This window comes from Zonotrichia albicollis, chromosome 27 (genome assembly GCF_047830755.1).
Source record: "Zonotrichia albicollis isolate bZonAlb1 chromosome 27, bZonAlb1.hap1, whole genome shotgun sequence".
NCBI lineage: Eukaryota > Metazoa > Chordata > Aves > Passeriformes > Passerellidae > Zonotrichia > Zonotrichia albicollis.
The window spans coordinates 2,163,112-2,184,825 of NC_133845.1; the positions used below are offsets into that span (position 1 = coordinate 2,163,112).

General features: G+C 50.5%; 1 protein-coding gene across 4 annotated transcripts in view; it reads right to left on the reverse strand.

The window, feature by feature from the left end:
• Window positions 1-1,475: 1,475 nt before the first annotated feature.
• Window positions 1,476-21,714, reverse strand: part of NECTIN1 (nectin cell adhesion molecule 1) — a 99,764-nt gene continuing 79,525 nt past the window's right edge. The window contains exons 6-10 of one of the 4 annotated variants that reach the window (XM_074527775.1): window positions 15,807-15,954; window positions 13,312-13,399; window positions 12,753-12,863; window positions 6,114-6,158; window positions 1,476-1,770 (exon numbers count right to left, since the gene is read on the reverse strand). In XM_074527775.1, coding sequence (XP_074383876.1) covers window positions 1,552-1,770; window positions 6,114-6,158; window positions 12,753-12,863; window positions 13,312-13,399; window positions 15,807-15,954 — 611 coding nt within the window. In that variant the 3' untranslated portion in view covers window positions 1,476-1,551. Of the gene's footprint in view, window positions 1,771-6,113; window positions 6,159-7,741; window positions 7,927-12,752; window positions 12,864-13,311; window positions 13,400-15,806; window positions 15,955-21,714 lie in introns of those variants that run through there. The other 3 variants (XM_074527778.1, XM_074527776.1, XM_074527779.1) reach the window with 3 other exon arrangements.

Genomic DNA, 21,714 nt, shown 5'->3' on the forward strand with positions numbered 1-21,714 from the left:
GCTGTCACCTGCTGGGAGTTCCATTGCTCACCTGTCCCAGCAGCACTGACAGGTTTGGGGTGCCTGGGCAGCAGGGCAAGGCTGTGGTGCCACCTCTCCCTCCCACATGGCCTCAGCTCCAGCATCCTCACGTTTTCCAGAGGGATTTCAGTGCCTGCAGAATGCCAGGTTTGCAAAGCAAAGGAAATTCCCCGAGCCAAAACCGAGGAAATGCCCTCTGGCCACAAAGCTTCGTCCCCTGGTTCAGAATCATCCCAGCCTCATCTCTTCCATGCCACGGGTGAAGCAGATGGGAGTTACCCCTGAAACCAAGCTCTGAGGCAGGATGTTCATTCCTTGTCCTCCTCTACCTCTTCTTTGCTTTTATGTACATTGAAGTGTATATCGATATTTATATATTTTTTTTCCTCTAATACAAGTGAACACAAATGTGATGTGGAGATAAATTCCCTTCTCTAAAACACTTTGTGGTCACAGGAATGTACACGTTTGGATTTACACACCCACACACATTCCAATATCAAAAAAAGGTGTAGTCCCAAAACTAAGATGCTTTTATAAAAGTTAAAAGGCCAAATTCCTCTATTGGCTTTTATCCTTCATTAAGAGCAAGGAGATTACCTGAAATCCTGATTTGTTCTTCATATTCTGCCTGAGTTAATTTTAAAATTCCAATCAACAGATGCGAGGAAGAGAAGGGGGAAAAGCTCGTGGGGGGCCACGTTAGGCTTTGGAAGGAAAATTAGAGAGAATGTTTTCCTTTATAATTATTTTCTCCTTTGAGTTTCAGGTTATCAGACCTGTTATTTAAAGGATGCTTTCTCCAAATGTGTTGACTCCAAAATATGTCTCCTTTAAAAGAGTCAATCCAGGAGATTGGGAGTGGGAGCAGGAAGGGAAAAGGACAGAAACAAACCGCCTAAACCGTGTCCTGATCTCTATTTTTGGGTTGGTTTTGAGCATCTTTCGTTATAAGCATCTTATGATTTGGTTCAGCAATCTTGGCTGTTCAGCTCTTCACAAACAGGGATTTGCTATCCCCACTTCCAAGGGGGAAAAAGGAGCAGGAAAAAAAAAAAAAAAAGAAATAAAAAGCCACAGGCTCAGCTTTGAGCACTGGCTGTGTGGTAAAACCTCACAGAAGCTGCAGCGAGGGCTGGGGATGATGCACACCCAGCCATTGTGGTGTGAGGGGTGCAGGAATCAACACAGGGGAAAAACCTACGGGCACTGGGCTGGGCTCATCCCATCCACCACAGGGCAGCTGTCACCCACAGACACATGCACACACAGAGCCAGGAGGAGAACAGAAAGATGCAGGTGCTGGACAGGACGTGGGAGAAGGCAGAGTGTTCCCTTGAGCGTTAGCAAGCCAGGCAGACACTTGGAACTAATCATGGCAATTGCACCCGGATTTAAAACCCAATCAATAACATGAGCGATGGCAAAGGGAGGGGAGGGCTGGAAGGCCTTGGTTGTTGAGCGACAGGAGAGGTGACAACCATGAGTTTCTTCATTATTATTTTTTTTTTTTTTTGCAGTGTTGACACTTTAAACATACTGTTCCTTAGGACAGATGTAAGGAGCCCGGGAGCCGGGAGGTGGGCAGCAGAAGGAGATGTCGGAATGGTGAGGATAAAGATCTTGTGGGAGGTCTGACAAGGGGGCATAGACATGAGGGATCTTCTCCAGATATCGATCTTCATGTGAGTAACAGCGGGTCAGGTAATCACTCGCATTCGATATCTCTGAGTGACACTTTCCAAAGTTCTGCAAGTAGAGACAAAAGTCAACGGGTGAAAACTCTGGGATCCACGGCCAGAGAACACACACAGCCCTTCAGCTCCTTGCTGAGACACACAGAGAGCAAGCAGGATGGAATATTAACCAGTTTGCAGAGCTCGCTGCTCGAGGAAAATGGAAACCCAGGTGATAAATCCTCACGCTGCAAAGTTTCTGTCTCGCTGCCTGAAACACCCAGATCGCTGATGAATATGTATGGCTTGGGCATGGCTTGTCCCTTGTCTGTAAATACTCTGCTCTCTGCACTAAACAAGCAGCCAGCCAAAGGAAGGGCACTTTATTCCTACAATTTCTAACCTGAGTTTTAGAAAAGCAGTGCTTGAAGGCATCATTAATCCAAGCCAGGCCTGGGCTCTTCCATTTAAAGGGCTCATCTGCCCTACCAGGGGCTGGGGATGCAGAATGAGCAGAACAGCAGGCTCCCTGTGCCTGTTGATGTGGGAGACAGGAGTGCTGGGCTTTACCTGTGTGAACACCTCCCCTCGGGGTGGGTTCTGTGACTCAAACCAACCGCAGAGAACACAAAACCACTTCCAAACCCGAGGCTGCTCCGTCGGCTTTTCCCTCTCTGCGTGCTTTGCCCTGCTGGGGCTAAGGGAGCATCTCTCCCATATCCCAGGGCTGCGGCTCCCCAGAGGGTGGCAGCAGATGGGAAGGATTCCTCCCTGCTCCCAGACCCTTTCCTGCTTTGGAAACCCTGCAGGATGACCCAAGCAGGATGGACATTTGTTTTTAAAACCGACCTGCTTTCAGGGGCGCTCACCAGGAGATAATTTCTTCTCCAAGAGGGAGCAAACAGCACTGGAAAATGTTTTGATGCTTGCAACAAGCAGCTTGCCCTTGAGTCTCCTTCCTTGTTCCCTTTCAAAATCCCAGGAACAGTCAGTTTAGTGGAAAGGACAAGGGTTTGGCCCTCAGGAGAAAACGCCTGAAGGAACAGAACAATCCACTCCAGCTCCTGGATAAATATTTCACCAGGATGCTTTAAAAATCTAAAATCCTATAGAAAACAAGGTGTTGGCAATAATTTATTGATGGCTCAGACTGCTGGGAGAGGCACAAAGGCAATTTTGGGAATAGTCTGGCTGAGCCCAGTGAGGGAAAGTTTGTCTGGGCTCCAGGAAAACAGCAGCAGTGCTGAGGTCAACGTCATTTCCATTTCCCTTCTATTAGTAAAACTGTTTATCCTACAGATTGAGCTTTTAAAAATCTGTAGTGGAGTTGCCGTGCTGGGATCCTAAATTTGGGTGGGCCTTTCCCACAGTTTTTGTCCATTTTAGCCTTTTAATTGCCAAGTGAAAATGTGGATAAAGTGAAGCATTAGAGCTCTTTAACCAGTGGAGCCTTAGCCAGGAGCTATGAAAAAGTTTCACTAACTCAACCTTAAATAAATGTTTGCTGTTCTTTTGACCAGCTGATAAAAGAGGCAAAAAGGGGCTCATAAATTGGGAACATGGGATGTGTACATCCCTCTCCCTGTACAACCTACTCTTAAGAACTGTCACACTCAACAGAATCCTTTTCCACACATGGAAGAGGGAAAAATCTGTATTTAGCCATGCTCTCCTCCTGCTTTAATCTTGTGGGTTAAGCTAGCCTGAAAGAGAAGTTGTCTTAATTACAGAAATTTAGTAAGACAAAGCAAGCAAGGGGGGGTTTCTTTAATTTGTTATCAATTAAGCGGGAGGGGAAATTTCTGTGCTTTCTGAGAAAAGCAGAGGATTTGCTGGACAGAAAGGTCTCCTAGGAGAGATCCTCAGTTAACAAAAGTGGAAGCTGAGCTGGATGTGACCAGGTGGCAGCAAAAGGGGCTGTGAGACAATTTTACAGGCTGGCTGTGACAATACATAGGGTCAGCAAAGCATTTTTCCTCCTGCTTATCTCCCAGTTAATGTGGCTGTGAGACAGGGCCCATGAGGCACTGCCAAAGCCACGCAGTGCAGTTCTGTCAGCACCTCTGTTTGCACAGGTGAGTGCAAACAAATCCTCCTTTCCTTGCTGGCACCTCTTTTGTGCTCGCTCCTCACTCACACGGGGTCAGGGCAGGGCAGCTGGAGAATGTCAGGGCCAAAGGGAGAGAATTCCCTGTCTCCTTCTACCTTTCCTCAGCACCTGAGCTGGCTGGGAGTTGCTTTGTTCCCTGAGCTCCTTTGTGGAGTGGCAAAAGGGAGGAGAACAAAACCAGGCTGGTGTTTTCCAACACATCTCGCAGCCGGTGCCCTTTGACTTCCTTCCCCAGTCCCACTGTGACTTTTCCCCAATCTAATTTATCTTTAACGAAGTTTGAAATTAAATTAGGGATAATGAACTAATTAAATTGAACTGGCACACGATTCTACCACCTTCCCCCACCTGACTTCTCCCACTTGCCTTTGTCTCCAGCATGACTCCATGCAATTCTTCGTTATCTGGGTTACATCCTCCCCTCTCAGTTTTATTTCCAAGGGCTTGATTAAAGGGGATGTCAGCAATCTATCCATTTCAGACAGCCTGGCAGATTACCTTCAAACAGGCTTTATTTGATTGAATTAGGGAGCTTTCATTTCTGGCATGACTTTAACTCAACCCCTCTCCATCCCTCCACACCCAATTCCATCTTTCCTTCTATTTGCAGAACATCTCTTTGGGTAGCAGGAGGTGTGAGGCAGCTGACCACGTCCTGTACTTTTAATCATCATGGAATGATGAGTTCCTTCTGGTCTGAAAGTGAAAAACTCCTTCTCAGTGACCTGAGGGTTTCTCTGCTACAGTTTTTGGGAAATCTGAAGATTTTGCAGGTGAGAGTTGGACAGGTAATGGTTTTCTCTGCTTGGCCAAGCTCATGGCAAGCACATTTTTGCACTTATGGAATGTGTTCACCTGTGTTTTCCTGACTGGGGAAAAGATCCTGCTGCTCAAAACTCCTGAAATTTTTGGGCTGCCACTACCCTGACCCCCCTCATCTGTGGGTTTGGAATTTTGGGCTGCAGCACAGGCTGATGGCCGGGAAGGAGCAGCTCTGTTGAGTGGCAGCATCACAAAGCTGCTGTCACACCGTGGACCAGCCAGGACAGAAAATACACTGGGAAACAAAAAATTAATTATTTCCTCCTGCTGTTGGGAGCCTCACATCCTCTCCTTCCTTGGGTGTGAACTCCCTGCTTGGGGTATTTGGGGGATTTTTCCACTTCCAAGTATGGCCATGATTTTAGGGATATCTAGGCAGGTTCCTGCTCTGTTTGGTGCTTTATCTGTGAGGGAGTTCTTGGATAATCCCTGTCCTGATTAAAGAATGAGCACTGATGTGTCAGGGAGGAGCAGGAACCTGAGCTTGGGCTCCTGTGAGGACAGAACTGACGACAAGTGGGACAGAGGGACTCGCCCTGGGTTTAGGAAATAAAAAGATTGAGCTGAAATTCCCAAAACGCAGAGCAAGGACCTGTGGTGAGGGATGCATTCAGACACATGCAAGTATTAATTATGCAGAAAACTTGCTCAGAACGTTGCATTCCTTCTGAAGCATGCTTTTCTCTTCCCCTGCTGCCTCTGGTACCTACCTGGTCCATGTTCCTACAGCACCTCACACCATCAATCATCCCAAACATTTCCCTCCTGGCTGTTTCTCTCCCAAATCCTCCTCTCCACCCTTCTGCAGTCAAGGCAGGGCTGATCTCCTCATTTAAAAATGAGAAGCTAATAAGGAGCTGCCTCTTTGCTTTGTTTCTCCTACAATTTGGAAATTTTGCAATTTTGCAATTTCTCCTGCAATTTGGAAATGGGAATCTGAGCCCTGGTCACTGATTTGTTGTGTTCTTGATTCCAAGTCTGATGGTTTCCAGCAATTCCTGCTGCAACGGGGACAAGAAATTCCCAAGCAAAACAGAGAGCTGGAGTGTGGGGAGGTGAAGGGGGGAGGAAATAATTAAAAAAGCATCAAAAAAAATTAAATTGCCCTGATCTGTGGTGTGTCTTAGCAGGGAGATTACACCTTCAAAGCACCATATGACTGGCTTTATTTTTACTTCAGAGAGACTGGGAGGATTTCCAAATTTGGATTTGGAGGATTACTGTCCTTTTGCTGACAATAAAATTCCCCACCCTGAGGAGGACGAGGCGAGACCTCCCAAGATGGATTAGGGAGCTCTTGCCTTGTTTGGAGCAGCGGGAGCAGCCCAAGAAATCTGTTGGGGACGGGAGGTGAAGACACGAGGGAGAGGGGCTGGTTTCCACCCAGAGGGCTGGAATTCCCATCCCAGAGAGGCTGGAGGTGCCAAACAGATCCCCACAAGGAGACAGAGGGAAGGGGAGAACCAAACCCATCCAGAACTTACTGTCCACTCTCGCTCGTTACGTCTACGAAGACCTTGATCCTCATTCTGGGAGCACGAGTGGGTGAGACACCACAAGAGAGACAGGTTATGGATCTGCTCCGGCCCAGCTGCTGCAGACACTCACCTAGGAGGGCTTTTGCTACACCAGGGGAGCTACAGGGCTGCTTCCAGCACGGGAACACCGGGGAGAACAGGGACAGAGCAAACTGGAGCAGCCCCTGCACAGCCCGCACCCAGGAGTGGGTGCTGCACCCTCACCATGGAGCTCCTCAGCACAGGGGGACCAGAACTGGATTGTCCAGGGCTTTATAAAAATGCCATTTTCCTCCTGCCCTTCCTCTCCTTTCCTTATGATCCAATGGTCTTTATCTTCTCCAAGCCATCCCTTTCTGGCCCCAAGCTCCTGCTAATCTTGAGCCCCCTCTGATCTACCTGGGCTGACCAGGAGGGATTCAAGGGCCTCCAAAGCACCTCTCTGTTTGCTGGCTGCCTTTTCTCCTCTCCTTTCCCTCCCTTCAAACCCACAGATCCTTCCTGCTGCTGGGAAGGCAGCAGAACAAAAGGGAAGGAGCAAGGCAGAGCATGGAGTCACCACAACCTCAGGAGTGAGGGACAGCTGGAGGCTGGAGCTAAGGACAGGGGCACCAGTCGCATTTCCTTGGCCAAAACCTCTTGGAATCATCCAGCAAATGTAGGAAAGGAGAAATCTCTCCCTTTCAGGGACCTGATGTGTTTAATAAATGAGAAAAAGCTGTGGTTATGGGGCAGAGGAATATAGGAAGAGCTGAAGTCACCCCAATTTTAGTGTTTCTTCCACTAAAAAAAAATCATCATTCAGATAGTTACTGGAGATGGTCCAGAACAAGCAACTGAGTCCAAATCACTCCCTGCCACAGGACCTGAGCTTGAAAGAGTTTGGTGACACTTGAAAAAGTCCAGAGAACAGGGCTCAGTCAGTAACCTTGTTCTGAGAAGGAGAACACCAAGCAAAATCATCTCTCCCTCTCTCCCAGGCATCCAGACTTGCCACCTGCACCAGCCACACCACGCCAGCCCTGTCACTGTCACATGCACTGTCCCTCTCCGCCTGTCCCTTATCCACGGAGTCTTTCAGCTGGGGGAACCTTTAGGTGCTCCCAAATTCTGTCACATCCTCTCCCACCCTGTTCCTTCACATATGCTCCATCTTCTCTAGGGTTACTTCCACATGCACACAAGCCTTTCTTTTTTAAAATTTTCCTTTCCATCATTCCCTTGTCCCGGGAACAAGGAGGGAAAAGCCCTCTGAGCATCTCTGACTTTCTGATTCCTCATAAATTCCCTCAGCCAGAGCAGGAACTTCAAACCCACCTGGAGCAGGGGGGCCAAACCAAGCCATGACCCCTCTCCCCCTGTCCCACATGCCTGGCTGCAGGAAGCAAAGGGAAACACAGCAAAAAGAGCATGCAGAGAGGCAAGGCAAGGCAAAGGCATTCTGGGCAACAACCCCAAAAAATAAAAAAAAGAGAGACAGAAAGAGAGCAGGCAGGGAAGGACAGACAGACAGAGCGCTCCAGAGGGAGGGAGGAATGCAGGGATGGGGGGATTTGAGGGGTGCAGTGAGGGAGGCAGAGTGTTGTGGCGAGTACCTTGAGGCCAGAATCTGAGGGGAAAGGGCCTAGAGTGACATGCGCTAGCGAAGGTTGGGCTGGATGGTTGCATACTCGACTAGGTCTCCTCCTGCATGGATGGAGCTCCGAGGGCTGGGTGACACAGCCAGAGCCGACGTGTCCAGCTCTGCATACTGGACATCACAGTCCTTGTTGCCAGGGTTCTGGAGAGAAGAGAGCAGCAAGGCAGTGGGGGGACACGAGGGAGGAGTGGGGGGCAGGAGGGGAGTAAGGGCAGAGGGGCCGTGCAGATGGTGAGGGGTGAGACAGGACACGGAGGGGGTGAAGGGAGAAGAAAGAAGAAAAAGGGTGAGGAGGGAGGGGAGGAGTAAGAAAACAGGGGGGGAGTAAGAAAAAACAGTTAAAAAGAAGGAGGTAGGGAGGTAATGAATAATCAGTCAGGTAAAATCCCAAATCAAAGCAAAAGTCACCAAGGTGCTGCTCCCCCAAAAGCAGAGCTGAGTGACTCAGCCCTGGCTGGCAGCACTCCCAGCCACTGCCCCTTTCCCTGGGGCTGCTCCCAGCACCCTCTCACTGCTCTGATCTTCCACTGAACCCCCCTGGCACCAGCATTGTCCTTAGCTGGGGCTGGGTCACTGAGTCCAAACCTCACAATGCACCTGAGCTGTTTGAACCCCAGAGTTTGGGATTCACTGCAAAATCAGGTTTGGGGAACATGACTGAAATTCCTTGGTTTGAAATGTGGGGTTTTGGGAAGGAGCTGCCCAGAGGGAATGGCTTTAAAGCCCAAACTCCAAAGGCATGGCCACAGGGGAATGTCAGTGTTATTCTGCCTAAATGTGGGAAATGTGGAGTGCTGAGGAGCCTCGTTTAACACAAGGCTTGGCTGCACAGCTTGGCACTGCAGATTACCTCTGCAGCACGAGTTTGTCATCCTAACACGGTCTAAGAGATGCTCAAAGCATCCTCCTTTGGCATGGAAATATTTATGGGTATTCCTTCACTAAGCAGGCTTATCAGCAAGGACTGCATGAATGGAATATTATCCAATTTGTCTGATCATTCCTAGCCAGGCATCTTTCATGCAGATAATAATAATGGGAGAAGCCTGGGAGGCAGGATAGCCCAGAGCTTGTGGCTCAAGGGGAAAAAGGATCACCAGGAGGAGCCTTGGTGCCAGCAGCCATGGTGTGAGGGGGGATCCTGGCTTCTTGCCCCATGGAGTTTCTTTAATCCTCCCTTTTGGGGCTGGCTGCAGTGCCAGCATTAGCCAGGCAGCTGCTGAGCCTCTCTGAGAGGAGAGAGGTGTCTCTTCCAAACAAAACAGCTTTCCAGTCTCTCTCTCCCCTTTCCAAAATGGCTGCACCACATGGCAGTGGTGCAAAAGGTGTTTAATTTGAAAGTGTTCCTCTCCTCTCCGTTTGGAAGTGTCCTCAGCCACCGAGCAGCTGTGGCTGAGCCGTTTTTAGGAGTTTATAGCCCTGTAATGAGCTGGTTGAGTGCCTGTTGCTGGAAGGGGCTGCTCACTCCGTGATTATCTCGGCCTGTGCCAGGGCCTGGCTCCCCGCTCTGCCCCTCAGCCACGGGGATGGGGGGAATGGAGGGGAATGGGGCTGCAGCAGCATTCCTAGCGCTCAGCAAAGCCGGGGCTGCAGGAGCAGAGGGCTGCAGGTCACCTCTGTCCTGCCCTTGGTGGCCAGATGGCAGTGGCGAGTTGTTGGCATCAAAGCTGCACATCCTGTGGAGCCTCTGCTTTGTGTCTGGACCCAGAGCTTGGACATTTAGGAAAATTAGCAATGCCAAATCCAGCCTCAGACCTAAATCTAGGCCTTGCAGAGCTCTTTCCCTCTGAATTTTGTGTCTCAGCACCTCCCTTACTCCTGGAGGAAGCCAGACTCGGTTTTACCTCCTCGTTCCTATCCTGCCTACTTTCTTCACTCCTCTCTGCTTCCTTCTCACAGGAGGTGTTTTCTCCATGGATTTCCCTTCCTTTCTCCCACTCCTGGGCTTGCTCCTGCACTTTTCTGCCTGTTTGGAGCAGAATTTATTACAATATCAATAATGTGCCTTGTATACAAGGCCCAGCAGTGCCTCACGCAAGCGCTGGGTGTAAATCATCACCATCGGCACCCCGGTAATTGCCCTGCAAACCCTGAGAAATTATTTGGCTGTCTGCAGCAATGAAACTTCCCCTTCTACCTGTGCAAATGGGCCCTGCTGACACGGACACTAATCACAGCTCTGCTCCTGCACTGCCTCCACCCCTCTCAGGCTCCTGCTGCCTCTCACACATGCACATGGAGCATCCACCTGGCACAAAAGCACTGGCAGAGCTCACCTGCCTTCACCCACACACCTGGAACACCTGAATCACACTCCTCACTGTGATTTGGGTGATATCCTCACTGTCACCCCAAAAGTGCTCAGAGAAAAGCACTGCAGGCAGCCCCCACACCCACTCCTGCAGCCTCAAGTGCCCACACCGCTCTCCTTGGGCATTTTGGGGCTGTCAGCTCTCTGTTGGCTTCCTCACAGCCTGGAACCCTAAAAACAGAGATTTATTCATGGCTCTGCTCCCTCCTGCAGGTATCCTGAGCCTGCAGACGTGCCCCAGCCTCTCCCTGTGTCCTGGTCCCCTGCCAGCACACGTCCACACGCTCGGCCCTGCACACCCTCTTGGAGCTTCCTCCTCCACCTGCCTCTTTTATTCCCTCCTGGCACTTCTCCCATTCTCCCCTCCCTCACTCTTTGCCATCTCTAATCACTCCCTGACTCCCATTCTAGTGCTGTGAAATCGTCAACCCCAGGCGGTGCCTTTCGTGATAAATCTGGTTTATCCCAAATTACGAGGTTTTGCACAATTCATTCAAAGCTGAATGCACCCACACCATTTTCCTGCAGGATCTGCTCCCTTCCACTCTCATCTCCTTCACTCCCCTCTCAAGCCAAATCTGCAGATGAGGTACAGGCAGAACAAGAATATCCTGCCTTTCTGCAGTGCCTCTCGCTCTCAGGGATCCCAGAACCACAGAGCAGCCACTGCATCTGCATTTGGAGCAGGTGGGAGCAGGGCTGTGCCAAAGTGAGCCTGGCAAGGACCAGGGATGTGCTTCCCTCCTCATCCTCCAGCTGAGCCAGCCCTCAGGTGAAGGACTGGGCAGGAATTGCTCCATCCCATGGTGGTTTTGGACACCACTGCTGTTCCCTGGGGCTTCCCACTCCTCAGAATCCCACTGAGACATGAAAAAGAGCCTTCTGCAGTGCTTTGAGGGTAAAAAAAGTGATGCAAGTCCCTTTTTTCCCCTGCAGGGAGGAAGGCAAAGCTCGTTCCTTGGCAAAGCGTGGCCGGACAGCACAACCCAGCCCTGGCCTGGCTGAGGCAGCACGTCCTGCCTGTGAGATCTGGGCAGAATCCAGCAAAATCAGCACTCCTTGGCAGCCAAGGACACCCTGGTGTCCCTTGCCAGCCCCAAACTCCATCAGCCAGCTGCCTGCCCAGAGGATGCAGCCATTATTGAGCAAGGGGTGAGAGCAGGCTGCATCCTGCTGCTGGGGCAGGGAGCCAGAGCACGGTGCAGGTACGTGCTGGGTGAGCCTGGTGGCACTGCCAGGGGCTGCCACAGCTGTGCCAGCCCCGTGCCAAGAGCTGGAGCCCCCCAGACACCCCGTGCTTGCTGCAGAGCCAGTTCTTGGTGGGCCAAGGGAAGGGAGAGCTCCATGGGTGAGGAGCAGCCGGTGCCAGGCGTGGGACATGGAAATGCATCTTCTCCGGCCAGCACTGAGAGCAGCAAACTCTGTTGCCATGGTTACGGAGCAGCAACCCATCAGGCCCCATCTCACATCACTAACTCTGCCACTTAATTAACTGACTGCTCGTTATTTCCCGAAATGAGCTCCTCCATCCTCCTGCTTGCCTGAAATTCAGCTTTCAGACGCTTTCCGAGCCGCGGTCTCGCTCCAGCATCCTGTGTTTCATTTAAAACTCAGCAAGGAGCAGAAAGAGCTGGGGAGCAGCCCCAGGGCTGAGGGAGGGCTCCAAGGGGAAGTTTTCCTTTAGGGATGAAGTAAACAGGATCAGCACAGAACTGTGGCTTTTGATTTCCAGCACCCTTGGCATCTGCCTGGCTTCAGACTTGTGCCAGCTAAAGGTCACTGAGCCCTGTCCTTGCATTGTCTGCACATGGCAGGGCCACACCAGGATGGACTGGGCTGTAATTAGTGGTGTTCATAAAAGATTACTGATATTTCTACCCCTTTCTCCAGGCAGGATTTCACTCTGCTGAAGCACCAGGCTGGATGTGCAGTGCTCTGAATTCCTCATGAGGAGGAGTTTGAGACAGACCTGAAGGATTTAAATTGGGATAATTTGTCTGCTATGGATAAAAAAGCAAAGCATCCCCATGCCATGGGGTGAGGGAGGGAAAGGATGGTTTTGTGTTTTCTCATCAAAAACTCACTCTAATCTTACCTGTTTCCTGTTCCCTACACCCTCACATCTAACATTTCCTCACTCCTTGCAAACCAGCCTTTCCCATGTGACTGCCAGCATCTCCTCCTGACCCTTAATCTCTCCCTGCTGCTGCTGCCTCACATTAACATCTCCCCATTTGAGGCTGAACAAATCCACACTCCAGAAAAAAAAAAAAAAAAAAGAAAAAAAGGTTTAAATAACTTGTTGTTGTCAAGTGAGAGTCAAACGCTGGCACGCTCTGCCCTGCAGATAATTGCTTTGTGAAGCTCTCACTGCTCCTTCCCTCAGCTGCAAACCCCAACAGGGGCTCCCTGCAGGACCTGAGGAGTGCCCAGGGGTGGCAGGTACAGAATTTGGGGTGGGCAGGGCATTTTACCCATAAAAGCACATTTGTGGGACCTACAGACAGCTGAGTTAGAGCTGAGATCAGTGTGGACGCTGCTTTCCTCCAGGATGGGATAACCCCAGGCTGTGGATTTTGCTGTTTCAGGGGCCTGGGTGCCAGGTGAGGCTGGGCTGAGGTGCCAGGCAGTGCCACTGTCACCCTGTGCTCCTTACCAGCTTGTCACTGTAGGGAGAGGGCTCGGGGGCTGCCATGTCGTAGTAGGGAGGCTGCAGAGGGAACTTCTGGATCTCCTCCTCGTGTTTCATGTTGTCCAAGTGAACAACCTGGAGTAAAAGGGACAGGAGAGGGATGAGAAGGGATAATTATCCTGTGGCACAGCTTGCGGCAAGCTCTGCTTCAGGTGGCACCACAACAAAACACCAACCCCTTCAGACTTCAATATGCACCAAAGAGGCAGAGCAGAACCCGAATTACAGCTTTTAATTAATGCTAGACTCTGGGAATTCTGGGGGACAAGTCACAGAATCATAGAGTCATAGAACAGTTTGGGTTGGAAGGGACCTTAAAGATAATTTAGTTCAAACCTCCCACTAGACCAAGTTTCCCAGAGCCCCATCCAACCTGGCCTTGAAAATTCCTCACTTTCTGCCCCTCAAACCCAATCCAGGAACATCTTTGCTCTTGCAACCCCCATTTCCCAAAATCCAGGCCCTGTGGGCCCTGCTTGGGATCAGTTTTCAGTGCCAGAGGCAGGAATTTGCAGGTTTTTACCTGGATATCTTCTGGAGTCAGGTGGCTTTTCATGTCCTGTTTCCTCTTTGGTGGGGGGGCAGGTTTGTGGGATGGAGGGAGGTCAATCCTGCAGGGAAAGAGGAGGCTGCTGAGCAGAAGGCAGGAGAAAAGGTTCTGCTGCTTTGATGTGCCGAAGGGTTTGATTGTGTTTGTCACCAAACTGCCAATACAATCACACAGATTATCCTCAGGAACTCCCCCGTGCCCTTTGTCTCACCCCAATTAGAATTGTTAATGGAAAATAAACTCCTTCCTAGCATTGTGTCCTTATTCCAGGCAAATCCCAGTGTCAGAGTGCAGATCCTGAGGGTGCAGTGGGATACCTGCTCAGGAGTGGCTGCAAATCCCTTGGGAGGTGTTTGTGACATGGCTGTGAGGTACCAGAAAGTGATAACAAGGTAATTGTCACAGACATCTTTTATGGAAAATCCTTTCCTTAGGATTTCTTCCTCCTGGGAAGCTGAGAGACCTCAGGAACAAAATGTAAACATTGATTATCTGTTGCTGTGGAATGCAACAGGTTTATCTGTGATTGGTCTCATGTGATTGTTTCTAATTAATGGCCAATCACAGCACAGATAGGTCGGCTCTCTGTCTGAGCCACAAATCTTTGTTATCATTCCTTTCTATTGTATTCTTAGCTAGACTTCTGATGAAAGCCTTTCTTCTATTCTTTCAGTATAGTTTTAATTAATATATATCATAAAATAATAAACCAGCCTTCTGAAACATGGAGTCAGATCCTCATTTCTTCCCCAATCCAAAAACCCCTGTGAACACCGTCACAGGTAATGCCAACCCCAGCCTGGCATCTCTCTGGGAATGGTTCCTGTCTGCAATGAACAGCCCTGTTTGCAGCCACAGCTCCCCAGGAGGAGTCTGAACCCTCCTCATGGACCTGCCCTGCCAGGCAGGGACATTTATCCCCAACTCTCACCAAGGATCAGCTCCTACCCCAGAGCACAGGGATTGGCAGCCACGATAATCCCAGCCTGGAGACTGTCTCTGCACATTCTGTTCACATGCACAGATGTGTCTAATCCTTTTACAAAACTTATTAAAACTCTGATCCACTAATTAGCTGGCTGCCCCCCTTGCTCCTCTCCGTGCAGACTCCACCAGATCCGATGGAGATGGGCGCCTTCCCTTGGATCCCAGCGTGGGACTGGAATGCGCTGGTGGCACGGAGGGCAGAGCAGGTCCCCGGGGCTCTGTAAAACATTGACTTCATGGCTCTGCACAAAAGAAACGCCATTACCTTCAGGATCAGCCTCCACAATAGAGGCAGCACCTCGGCAGAGCCGGGCACGGTTGTGTTTCTATTCTCAGCTAAAGTGGCTCTTCCCTGAGCCTGGTGGAGGGCCATTGTGGGAAGTGGATTGTCAGAATGCATCTCGATCACAGGCCCGCTGCTGTTGATGCAATTTCACCTTGTGGTGCTGGTTTTTGTTGTTTGTGTGCCTCTCTGCCTCTCCTGCTGCTTCCCCCGCTCCTCTCCCCTGCCTCTCCTGCTATCCTCCAGTGCCCTCTCTCAAATGGGATTAAATGGAGCACAAAATGTGCCCAAGGTGGAACAACAATGAGCTGGGGGCTGGGGGAGCATAAAAGCTCTGGGTGCCGGGCTTTGCGTGCCTCCTTTACTCTCCCTGGGAAGGGAGGGAGGGAAGGAGGCGGTGAAGAGCTGGTGCAGTACAGAGCTGTTCATCAGAGCCCAGGCTGAATGCTCCTGGAGAGGTTCCTGCTGCACAAAGTGACCTCCACACCACTGCATTCCCTGCCTGGCATCTCTGCTGCCCCGTGTGGGCAGGGCAAAGCCCAGCTCCAAAGAGGAGCCCCTCTGGTGGCCTCTGTCCCTGCTGTTGGCAGAGTTTATGCCACCCACAGGTCCCAAACTGCAGTGCTGGTGGATGTGAACCTTTGCCAGACTCTTTGGGATGCATTCAGAGATGCTCAGGTGTCGCAGACATCTTTTTATGAAAATCCTTTCCTTGGGATTTTTCCTCCTGAGAAGCTGGGAGGCCTCAGGAACAAAATACAAACAATGGTTATCTGCTGCTGTGGAATGCAACAGGTGCATCTGTGATTGGTCCATGTGGTTGTTTCTAATTAATGGCCAATCACAGTCAGCTGGCTCTGATTCTCTGTCTGAGCCACAAACCTTTGTTATTAATTTCTTTCTATTTTTAGCTTAGCCTTGTGAGATGAAATCCTTTCTTCTATTCTTTTAATATTGTTTTAATGTAATATATATCATGAAATAATAAATCAAGCCTTCTGAAACATGGAGTCAGATCCTCGTCTCTTCCCTCATCCTGAACCCCTGTGAACACCGCCACAGAGCAACGAGACAGAACCAGCAAGAAAACATTTTCCCACCAAATTTTCCCCTTGTGGAGGTAGAGGAAGGGCAGGAGGAGCTGTCCCCCATGCCCAGGGCAGCTGTAGCCTGGCTGGGCAGTGCTGGTGCTACTCACAGGTCGTTGTCGGTGTCGGAGCGGCTCTTCTGCTGCCGCCTGTAGACGATGATGACGGTGACGGCCACGCCGATGATGAAGACGGCGGCGATGACGCCTCCCACGATCCCGATGATGCCTCCGGGGGCACTCTGAGGTAGTGGCTTGTCTGCAACACATGGGGAAGCACAGGGGACAGGGTTGCAATGGCAGAAATGCAGCTGGGGTGGCGCTGGCACCACCAGGGATTCCGTAAGCAAAGGTGAGGATGAATCCCAAAGCTACCCTGACTGTCCCTGTCCAGCAGCTCCATGGAGGGAGCCAGATCCTATTGAAATGCACTGCTCAGAGCTCAAGAGTAGCAGAAATTGTGGCTACAATTGTGTCTCCAAGAGTTAAACACTTCTTCACTTCACTCTGCGGTTTCATCTTCAGGTGTTTATTCCTGGATCCGCTTCCCTGCCTTTGTTCAGGGCTCAAAGGAAGAAGGGTTTAGGGAATAAAGGTGCTTCCAAGCATTCATGTGGACCTGCTGCTTGATACTGTTGAAGTATTCTGAAAGCCTTCTGCTGGGCTTTGTCCCAGCTCCCTCATTGAATTCCTGGTGCTGCTGGAATGTTCCTAAAACGAGCTAAGGAGCAATGCTCAATAGACTGAGGTGGAGCAGAGGTTTGTGCACCCCAAATCATTCCTAAAAAAGATGCCCTGAGCGCAGGATTTAGGAGCAGGAGGGAGATAGACCCAGTCTTGCATTTCATCCCCTGCTTGGTGACCTGGGCCAGCTCCTTGGTGACAAACATGGGCCTCATCCAAAGGAAACCCATCCCGATGGGAAAGCGCTTTGAAACCTGCGATAAAAGGATTTAATTTGCTCTACCTTCCAACCTAATTAAACTTGAAAACTAGCTAATTGGTACTTTGTACTTACAACTCAGGCAGTGATGAAAGGAGGAGATAATTGGGATGGAGGAAGAAGGAGGAGGAGGAGGAGGAAAAGATATTCAGGGGAGGGGAGCAAGACAGGAATGAGGGAACAAGGGGCTTTGTAGGACTTGTCTGTCACATCTAATTTTTGTACTTTTCTTAATGCCCTGGCTACTGGCTGCTCTGAGAGACCACATTGGGCTAATGGATCTTATCCTGCAACAATTTGGACCAGAATCTCCCCTAAACTACCCATCCCCAAGGCCTTGGAATTAGGCCCACTTTCCATGTGCAAAGCAGTAAAACAAAATGTATGTGGCTATTAAACATCTGCACACATCCCCAAACCACACAGGATGACGAATCCAGGACTTTTCAGGGTGAAAATCCTTCTCTTTACTCCCACCTCACCTCCATGGATGCAGCACTTGCTCATCCTGAACCCCATCATGCCAGGTGCAGCCTCAAAAGTGCTGTGCTGGATCATTTCCAAGACAGTATTCCCAGATCTCCCCTCCCTTCCCCAGCTCTCAGATTTGCTGCTGTCATCCAGGAGTGAACTGAGGTGTGCAAACATCTCCCTGGGAGCCCCCGCTGCCCTGCTCCATCCCAAATTGCACAAAGCACTCCCAGCCCCACGCTGAGGAATTCACCCTGGGAATTGCTCTGACACCAATGCCCCATTCCCTTTCCCACAAAATCCTGTTTCTTTCCTGCCACGCTTTGACACTCCATGGGTCATCATCCCACCCTGCCCCTGCCTTCTCCTGCTCCTTAATGGGAGCTCCAAGCTGTGTTAGTTTGGTGGCAGGATGCTGGAGCCATCAGATCCCACGGTTGGCAGCCTCTTCTCTTCTCTGTTGTAATTATATTTCTAGAGTCCCAGCTCTTAGGGTACCACAGCTCTCGGCTGTCCTATCTTCTATCACGTCGGGGTCACCACTTGTTGTCATTATATTTCTAGAGTCCCAGCTCTCAGGCTGCCACAGCTCTCAGCTGTCCTATCTTCTATCACGTCGGGGTCACGACTTGTTATTATTATATTTCTAGAGTCCCAGCTCTCAGGCTGCCACAGCTCTCAGCTGTCCTATCTTGTATCATGTCGGGGTCACCACTTGCTGTTATTATATTTCTAGAGTCCCAGCTCTCAGCTGTCCTATCTTCTATCACATTGGGGTCACCACTTGTTGTCATTATATTTCTAGAGTCCCAGCTCTCAGGCTGCCACAGCTCTCAGCTGTCCTATCTTCTATCATGTCGGGGTCACCACTTGCTGTTATTATATTTCTAGAGTCCCAGCTCTCAGCTGTCCTATCTTCTATCACATCGGGGTCACCGCTTGTTGTTACTATATTTCTAGAGTCCCAGCTCTCAGGCTGCCACAGCTCTCGGCTGTCCTATCTTCTATCACGTCGGGGTCACCACTGGTTATTATTATATTTCTAGAGTCCCAGCTCTTAGGGTACCACAGCTCTCGGCTGTCCTATCTTCTATCACGTCGGGGTCACCACTTGTTATTATTATATTTCTAGAGTCCCAGCTCTCAGGCTGCCACAGCTCTCAGCTGTCCTATCTTCTATCACGTCGGGGTCACCACTTGTTGTCATTATATTTCTAGAGTCCCAGCTCTCAGGCTGCCACAGCTCTCAGCTGTCCTATCTTGTATCATGTCGGGGTCACCACTTGCTGTTATTATATTTCTAGAGTCCCAGCTCTCAGCTGTCCTATCTTCTCTCACGTCGGGGTCACCACTTGTTGTCATTATATTTCTAGAGTCCCAGCTCTCAGGCTGCCACAGCTCTCAGCTGTCCTATCTTCTATCACGTCGGGGTCACCACTTGTTGTCATTATATTTCTAGAGTCCCAGCTCTCAGGCTGCCACAGCTCTCAGCTGTCCTATCTTGTATCATGTCGGGGTCACCACTTGCTGCTATTATATTTCTAGAGTCCCAGCTCTCAGGCTGCCACAGCTCTCAGCTGTCCTATCTTCTATCATGTCGGGGTCACCACTTGTTGTTATTATATTTCTAGAGTCCCATACCTTCTCGATGATATTTCTTGGGGGAAGTTCTTCACAGCACAGACTTCTTCTGCTTGTTGCTGCTTATTAGTCAGGGCTCCTTCCAAACTCTCCCTGACTGGCCCAGCCCACCCCCTTTTATCCCAGTTATCTTTACTAGCTACAGCTGCAGCCCATCAAAAACAACCGGGGCTTATCAGGGCAAGGCCTATACACAGATATTCAAATACAATACAGATATTTTACTAGGACTCCTACTTCTCTCCTCTCCTCTCCCCTCCCCTCCCCTCTCTAAGCCACAACACCTTGTAAATAATATTTGTGCCTCCAGACAGCTCTCTCACATCTGACATCTCACCACAGAGCCCCCCTCCAGGCCAGCACTGGGGATTGTGGCTGTAAAGAATGTCCCAGTCACTTTGGCTGGGGCATTCCCATGATGGATTGGCCCCTGATGGCTCTGGGGATGGCAGAGAACGAGCAGAGAACATCAGCCTCCTGCTGCTGCCGTAAATCAGGAAAAAAAGGGTGGAAGGAGAAAGAGGGAAAGGAAATAAATAAATAAAATGGATCTCCAGGCGCTCAGGTGAGGCTGGGCGATGGCAGGAAGGGGCTGAGAAGATTTAGAGGTGGGGGGAATACAGCAGGAGAGGGAGAGGTGAATGCAGGGCAGCAAGGGGAGGAGGGGAGTGAAAGAATGATGGAGAATTGTGGATATTTGGGTTTTTATGAGGGTCCCTCTCCTTCCCAGGCTCTCTGCATGAACATCCCGGGGTCAGAGCCCATCCCAGGGCTGTGTGGCCTTGCAGGGACAAGCACCAAAGCATGGCACAGCCCTGGGACAGCAAACCCTGCCCCTGCACGTGCAGCTCTCCTTGCTGGGGACAATCTGAGCCACTCCAAAGGGTTGGTCACGGCTTTGCAGGGGTCCAGGCAGGGAGACGGCAGAGATAACAGCGCTAATTGCTGGCAAGAAGAGGAAACCCCAGGAGGTGAGGAAGATAAATGAGAGAAGAAGGTCCTGAGAGAGCAGGAAAGTGCCCAGGATAGAGGAAAATGAGAATTAGAGAGAAATCTTCCTTTATGCTTGCTCTTCTCTTTTACTTTTTTTTTTTCCCCCCCTTTTAAACCTATATTTTCATTCTATCCACTGTTTATTTCCCCCTGGGGAAGAGTCGTGGTTGGTACAGTTTGGAGGCCACCACCAGGGCTTTTCTGGAGGGCAGGGTGCCTGCAAAAAGGGACATTTCCAGTCAAAGGGGAGAACACCAGAAGAGCCTCAGGAGATGCCCAGCAGTGCCAGACGAGGATTCAGTTCCACTGACAGGGCTTTTGGGCAGCCCTGGGAAGATGCTTGCAAGGCTTGTGAATCAGGATCAGAATAAATTGGCAGGACAGCTCAGGGGCCTCCAGACAGGAGTGGGAAAAGGCTTTGCCAATTAAGAATGCAAACCCCCGTGCTCTGTCACGCTTGAACAATTTAAGTCTCCAAAAAAAGAACCAAATTAAAAAAAAATAAAGCAAAAAAAAACAAGAAAACAAAGTTTGTGTGAAGCTGTTGGCAGTGAGGCAGGTACCAGAGGGGCCCAACAAACAGCTCAGCCTTATCTGGATGTCTGAGGGCTGCTGGGAAACTCCCTGCTCCTGCTGGAAGCTGAATTAATTCACAGCATTACAATTAAGGAGAAAAGAAGGGCGTCCCACCCCCAGTCTCTCTCAGAGCTGTTTTGTTCATGACTTTGTTCTCCCACGGCTCTTCTGGAGAGGGAGGTAGGCACAGGGAAGGCAGGGAATGGTTATCTCTCTGTGAAACGTCATTCCCAGTCACTGGTGCCGCGTGAGGGGAGCCACCAGCAGATGAGATCTGTGCACAGCCAGGCCAGGGGCACCAATCTGAGGTGCTGATAGCCAATCCCCCAGTTCTGAGGTGCTGATAGCCAATTCCCCAGCCCCAGAGCCCAGGTAAACCATATTCCAATCTGCCAGCCACTTCCAGGGAAGGAGGGATGCTGCTATCCATGGATGCGTGTCCCTCTAGCCATGGTTGTGTGTCCTGTTAGCCATGGATTTGTGTCCTGTTAGCCATGGATATGTGTCCTTCTAGCCATGGATTTGTGTCACCCCAGCCATGAGTGTGTGCCCGTCCATGTCTGCCCTGAATTCAGCTGCTCCATGGAGATCCTGAGCCCCATCTCATTGCTGAGGCACTGAGCTTCATCCCCCAGGTGAATCTGGAAGCTGGGCCACTCTCAGGGCTGGTTTACAGCAGCTCTGAGTGGAGCTGATTCGTTGCAAGAGAGCTGCACACCCTTCTCCTGCCTGCCCCCTGCTAAATCCAACCTGATCCCTCTTTCCTTCCCAGCCAACCACCAACACAACACACAACACCTCTGCTCTGAGATCTGCTTCACCCATAACCAGCTCCAAAGCAGGGTTCCCTTTCCATTTATCACCTCCTCATGGCCAACAAATCCCTCTCTATTTCACGGCTGGCTGGCCGAGGGGCTCACAGCCTTGGACAGGGATTGAGATCCTTCTCTTTTGAAGCTCCTGCAGCAGCCAGCCTTGCTGCATTTAATGCAACCTCAGTGCTCCATCCTGCCCTGCTCACAGCATTTACACCCTGTGCCCAGCCTGTCCCCAGCCTGGATTGTCACTGTGACCTGGTGGAAGGAGAAGTTTGCTGGACTCTTTCTGCCTGCTGAGCAAGACAATGAGCTCAGACGATGCATATTTATAATGCACCCCACCTGACACATTCCAGGGAGCCTGAGACAAGTTCACAGAGCTAAATTAAACCGAGTTGAAAAGCTTGGCAGAACAAATACTTCCCTGGCTTGGTTCTGAAGGCAGGAGCAGGATTGGCTAATTTGAGACACGCTCCAGTAGAACACACACCCCCAGGCACAAGCTGCTCCCCAGCCTTGTTGTGATGCCTTTTGTTGGCAAAGGGTTAATGGAAAGCTGATTCCCAGGAGCTGGTAG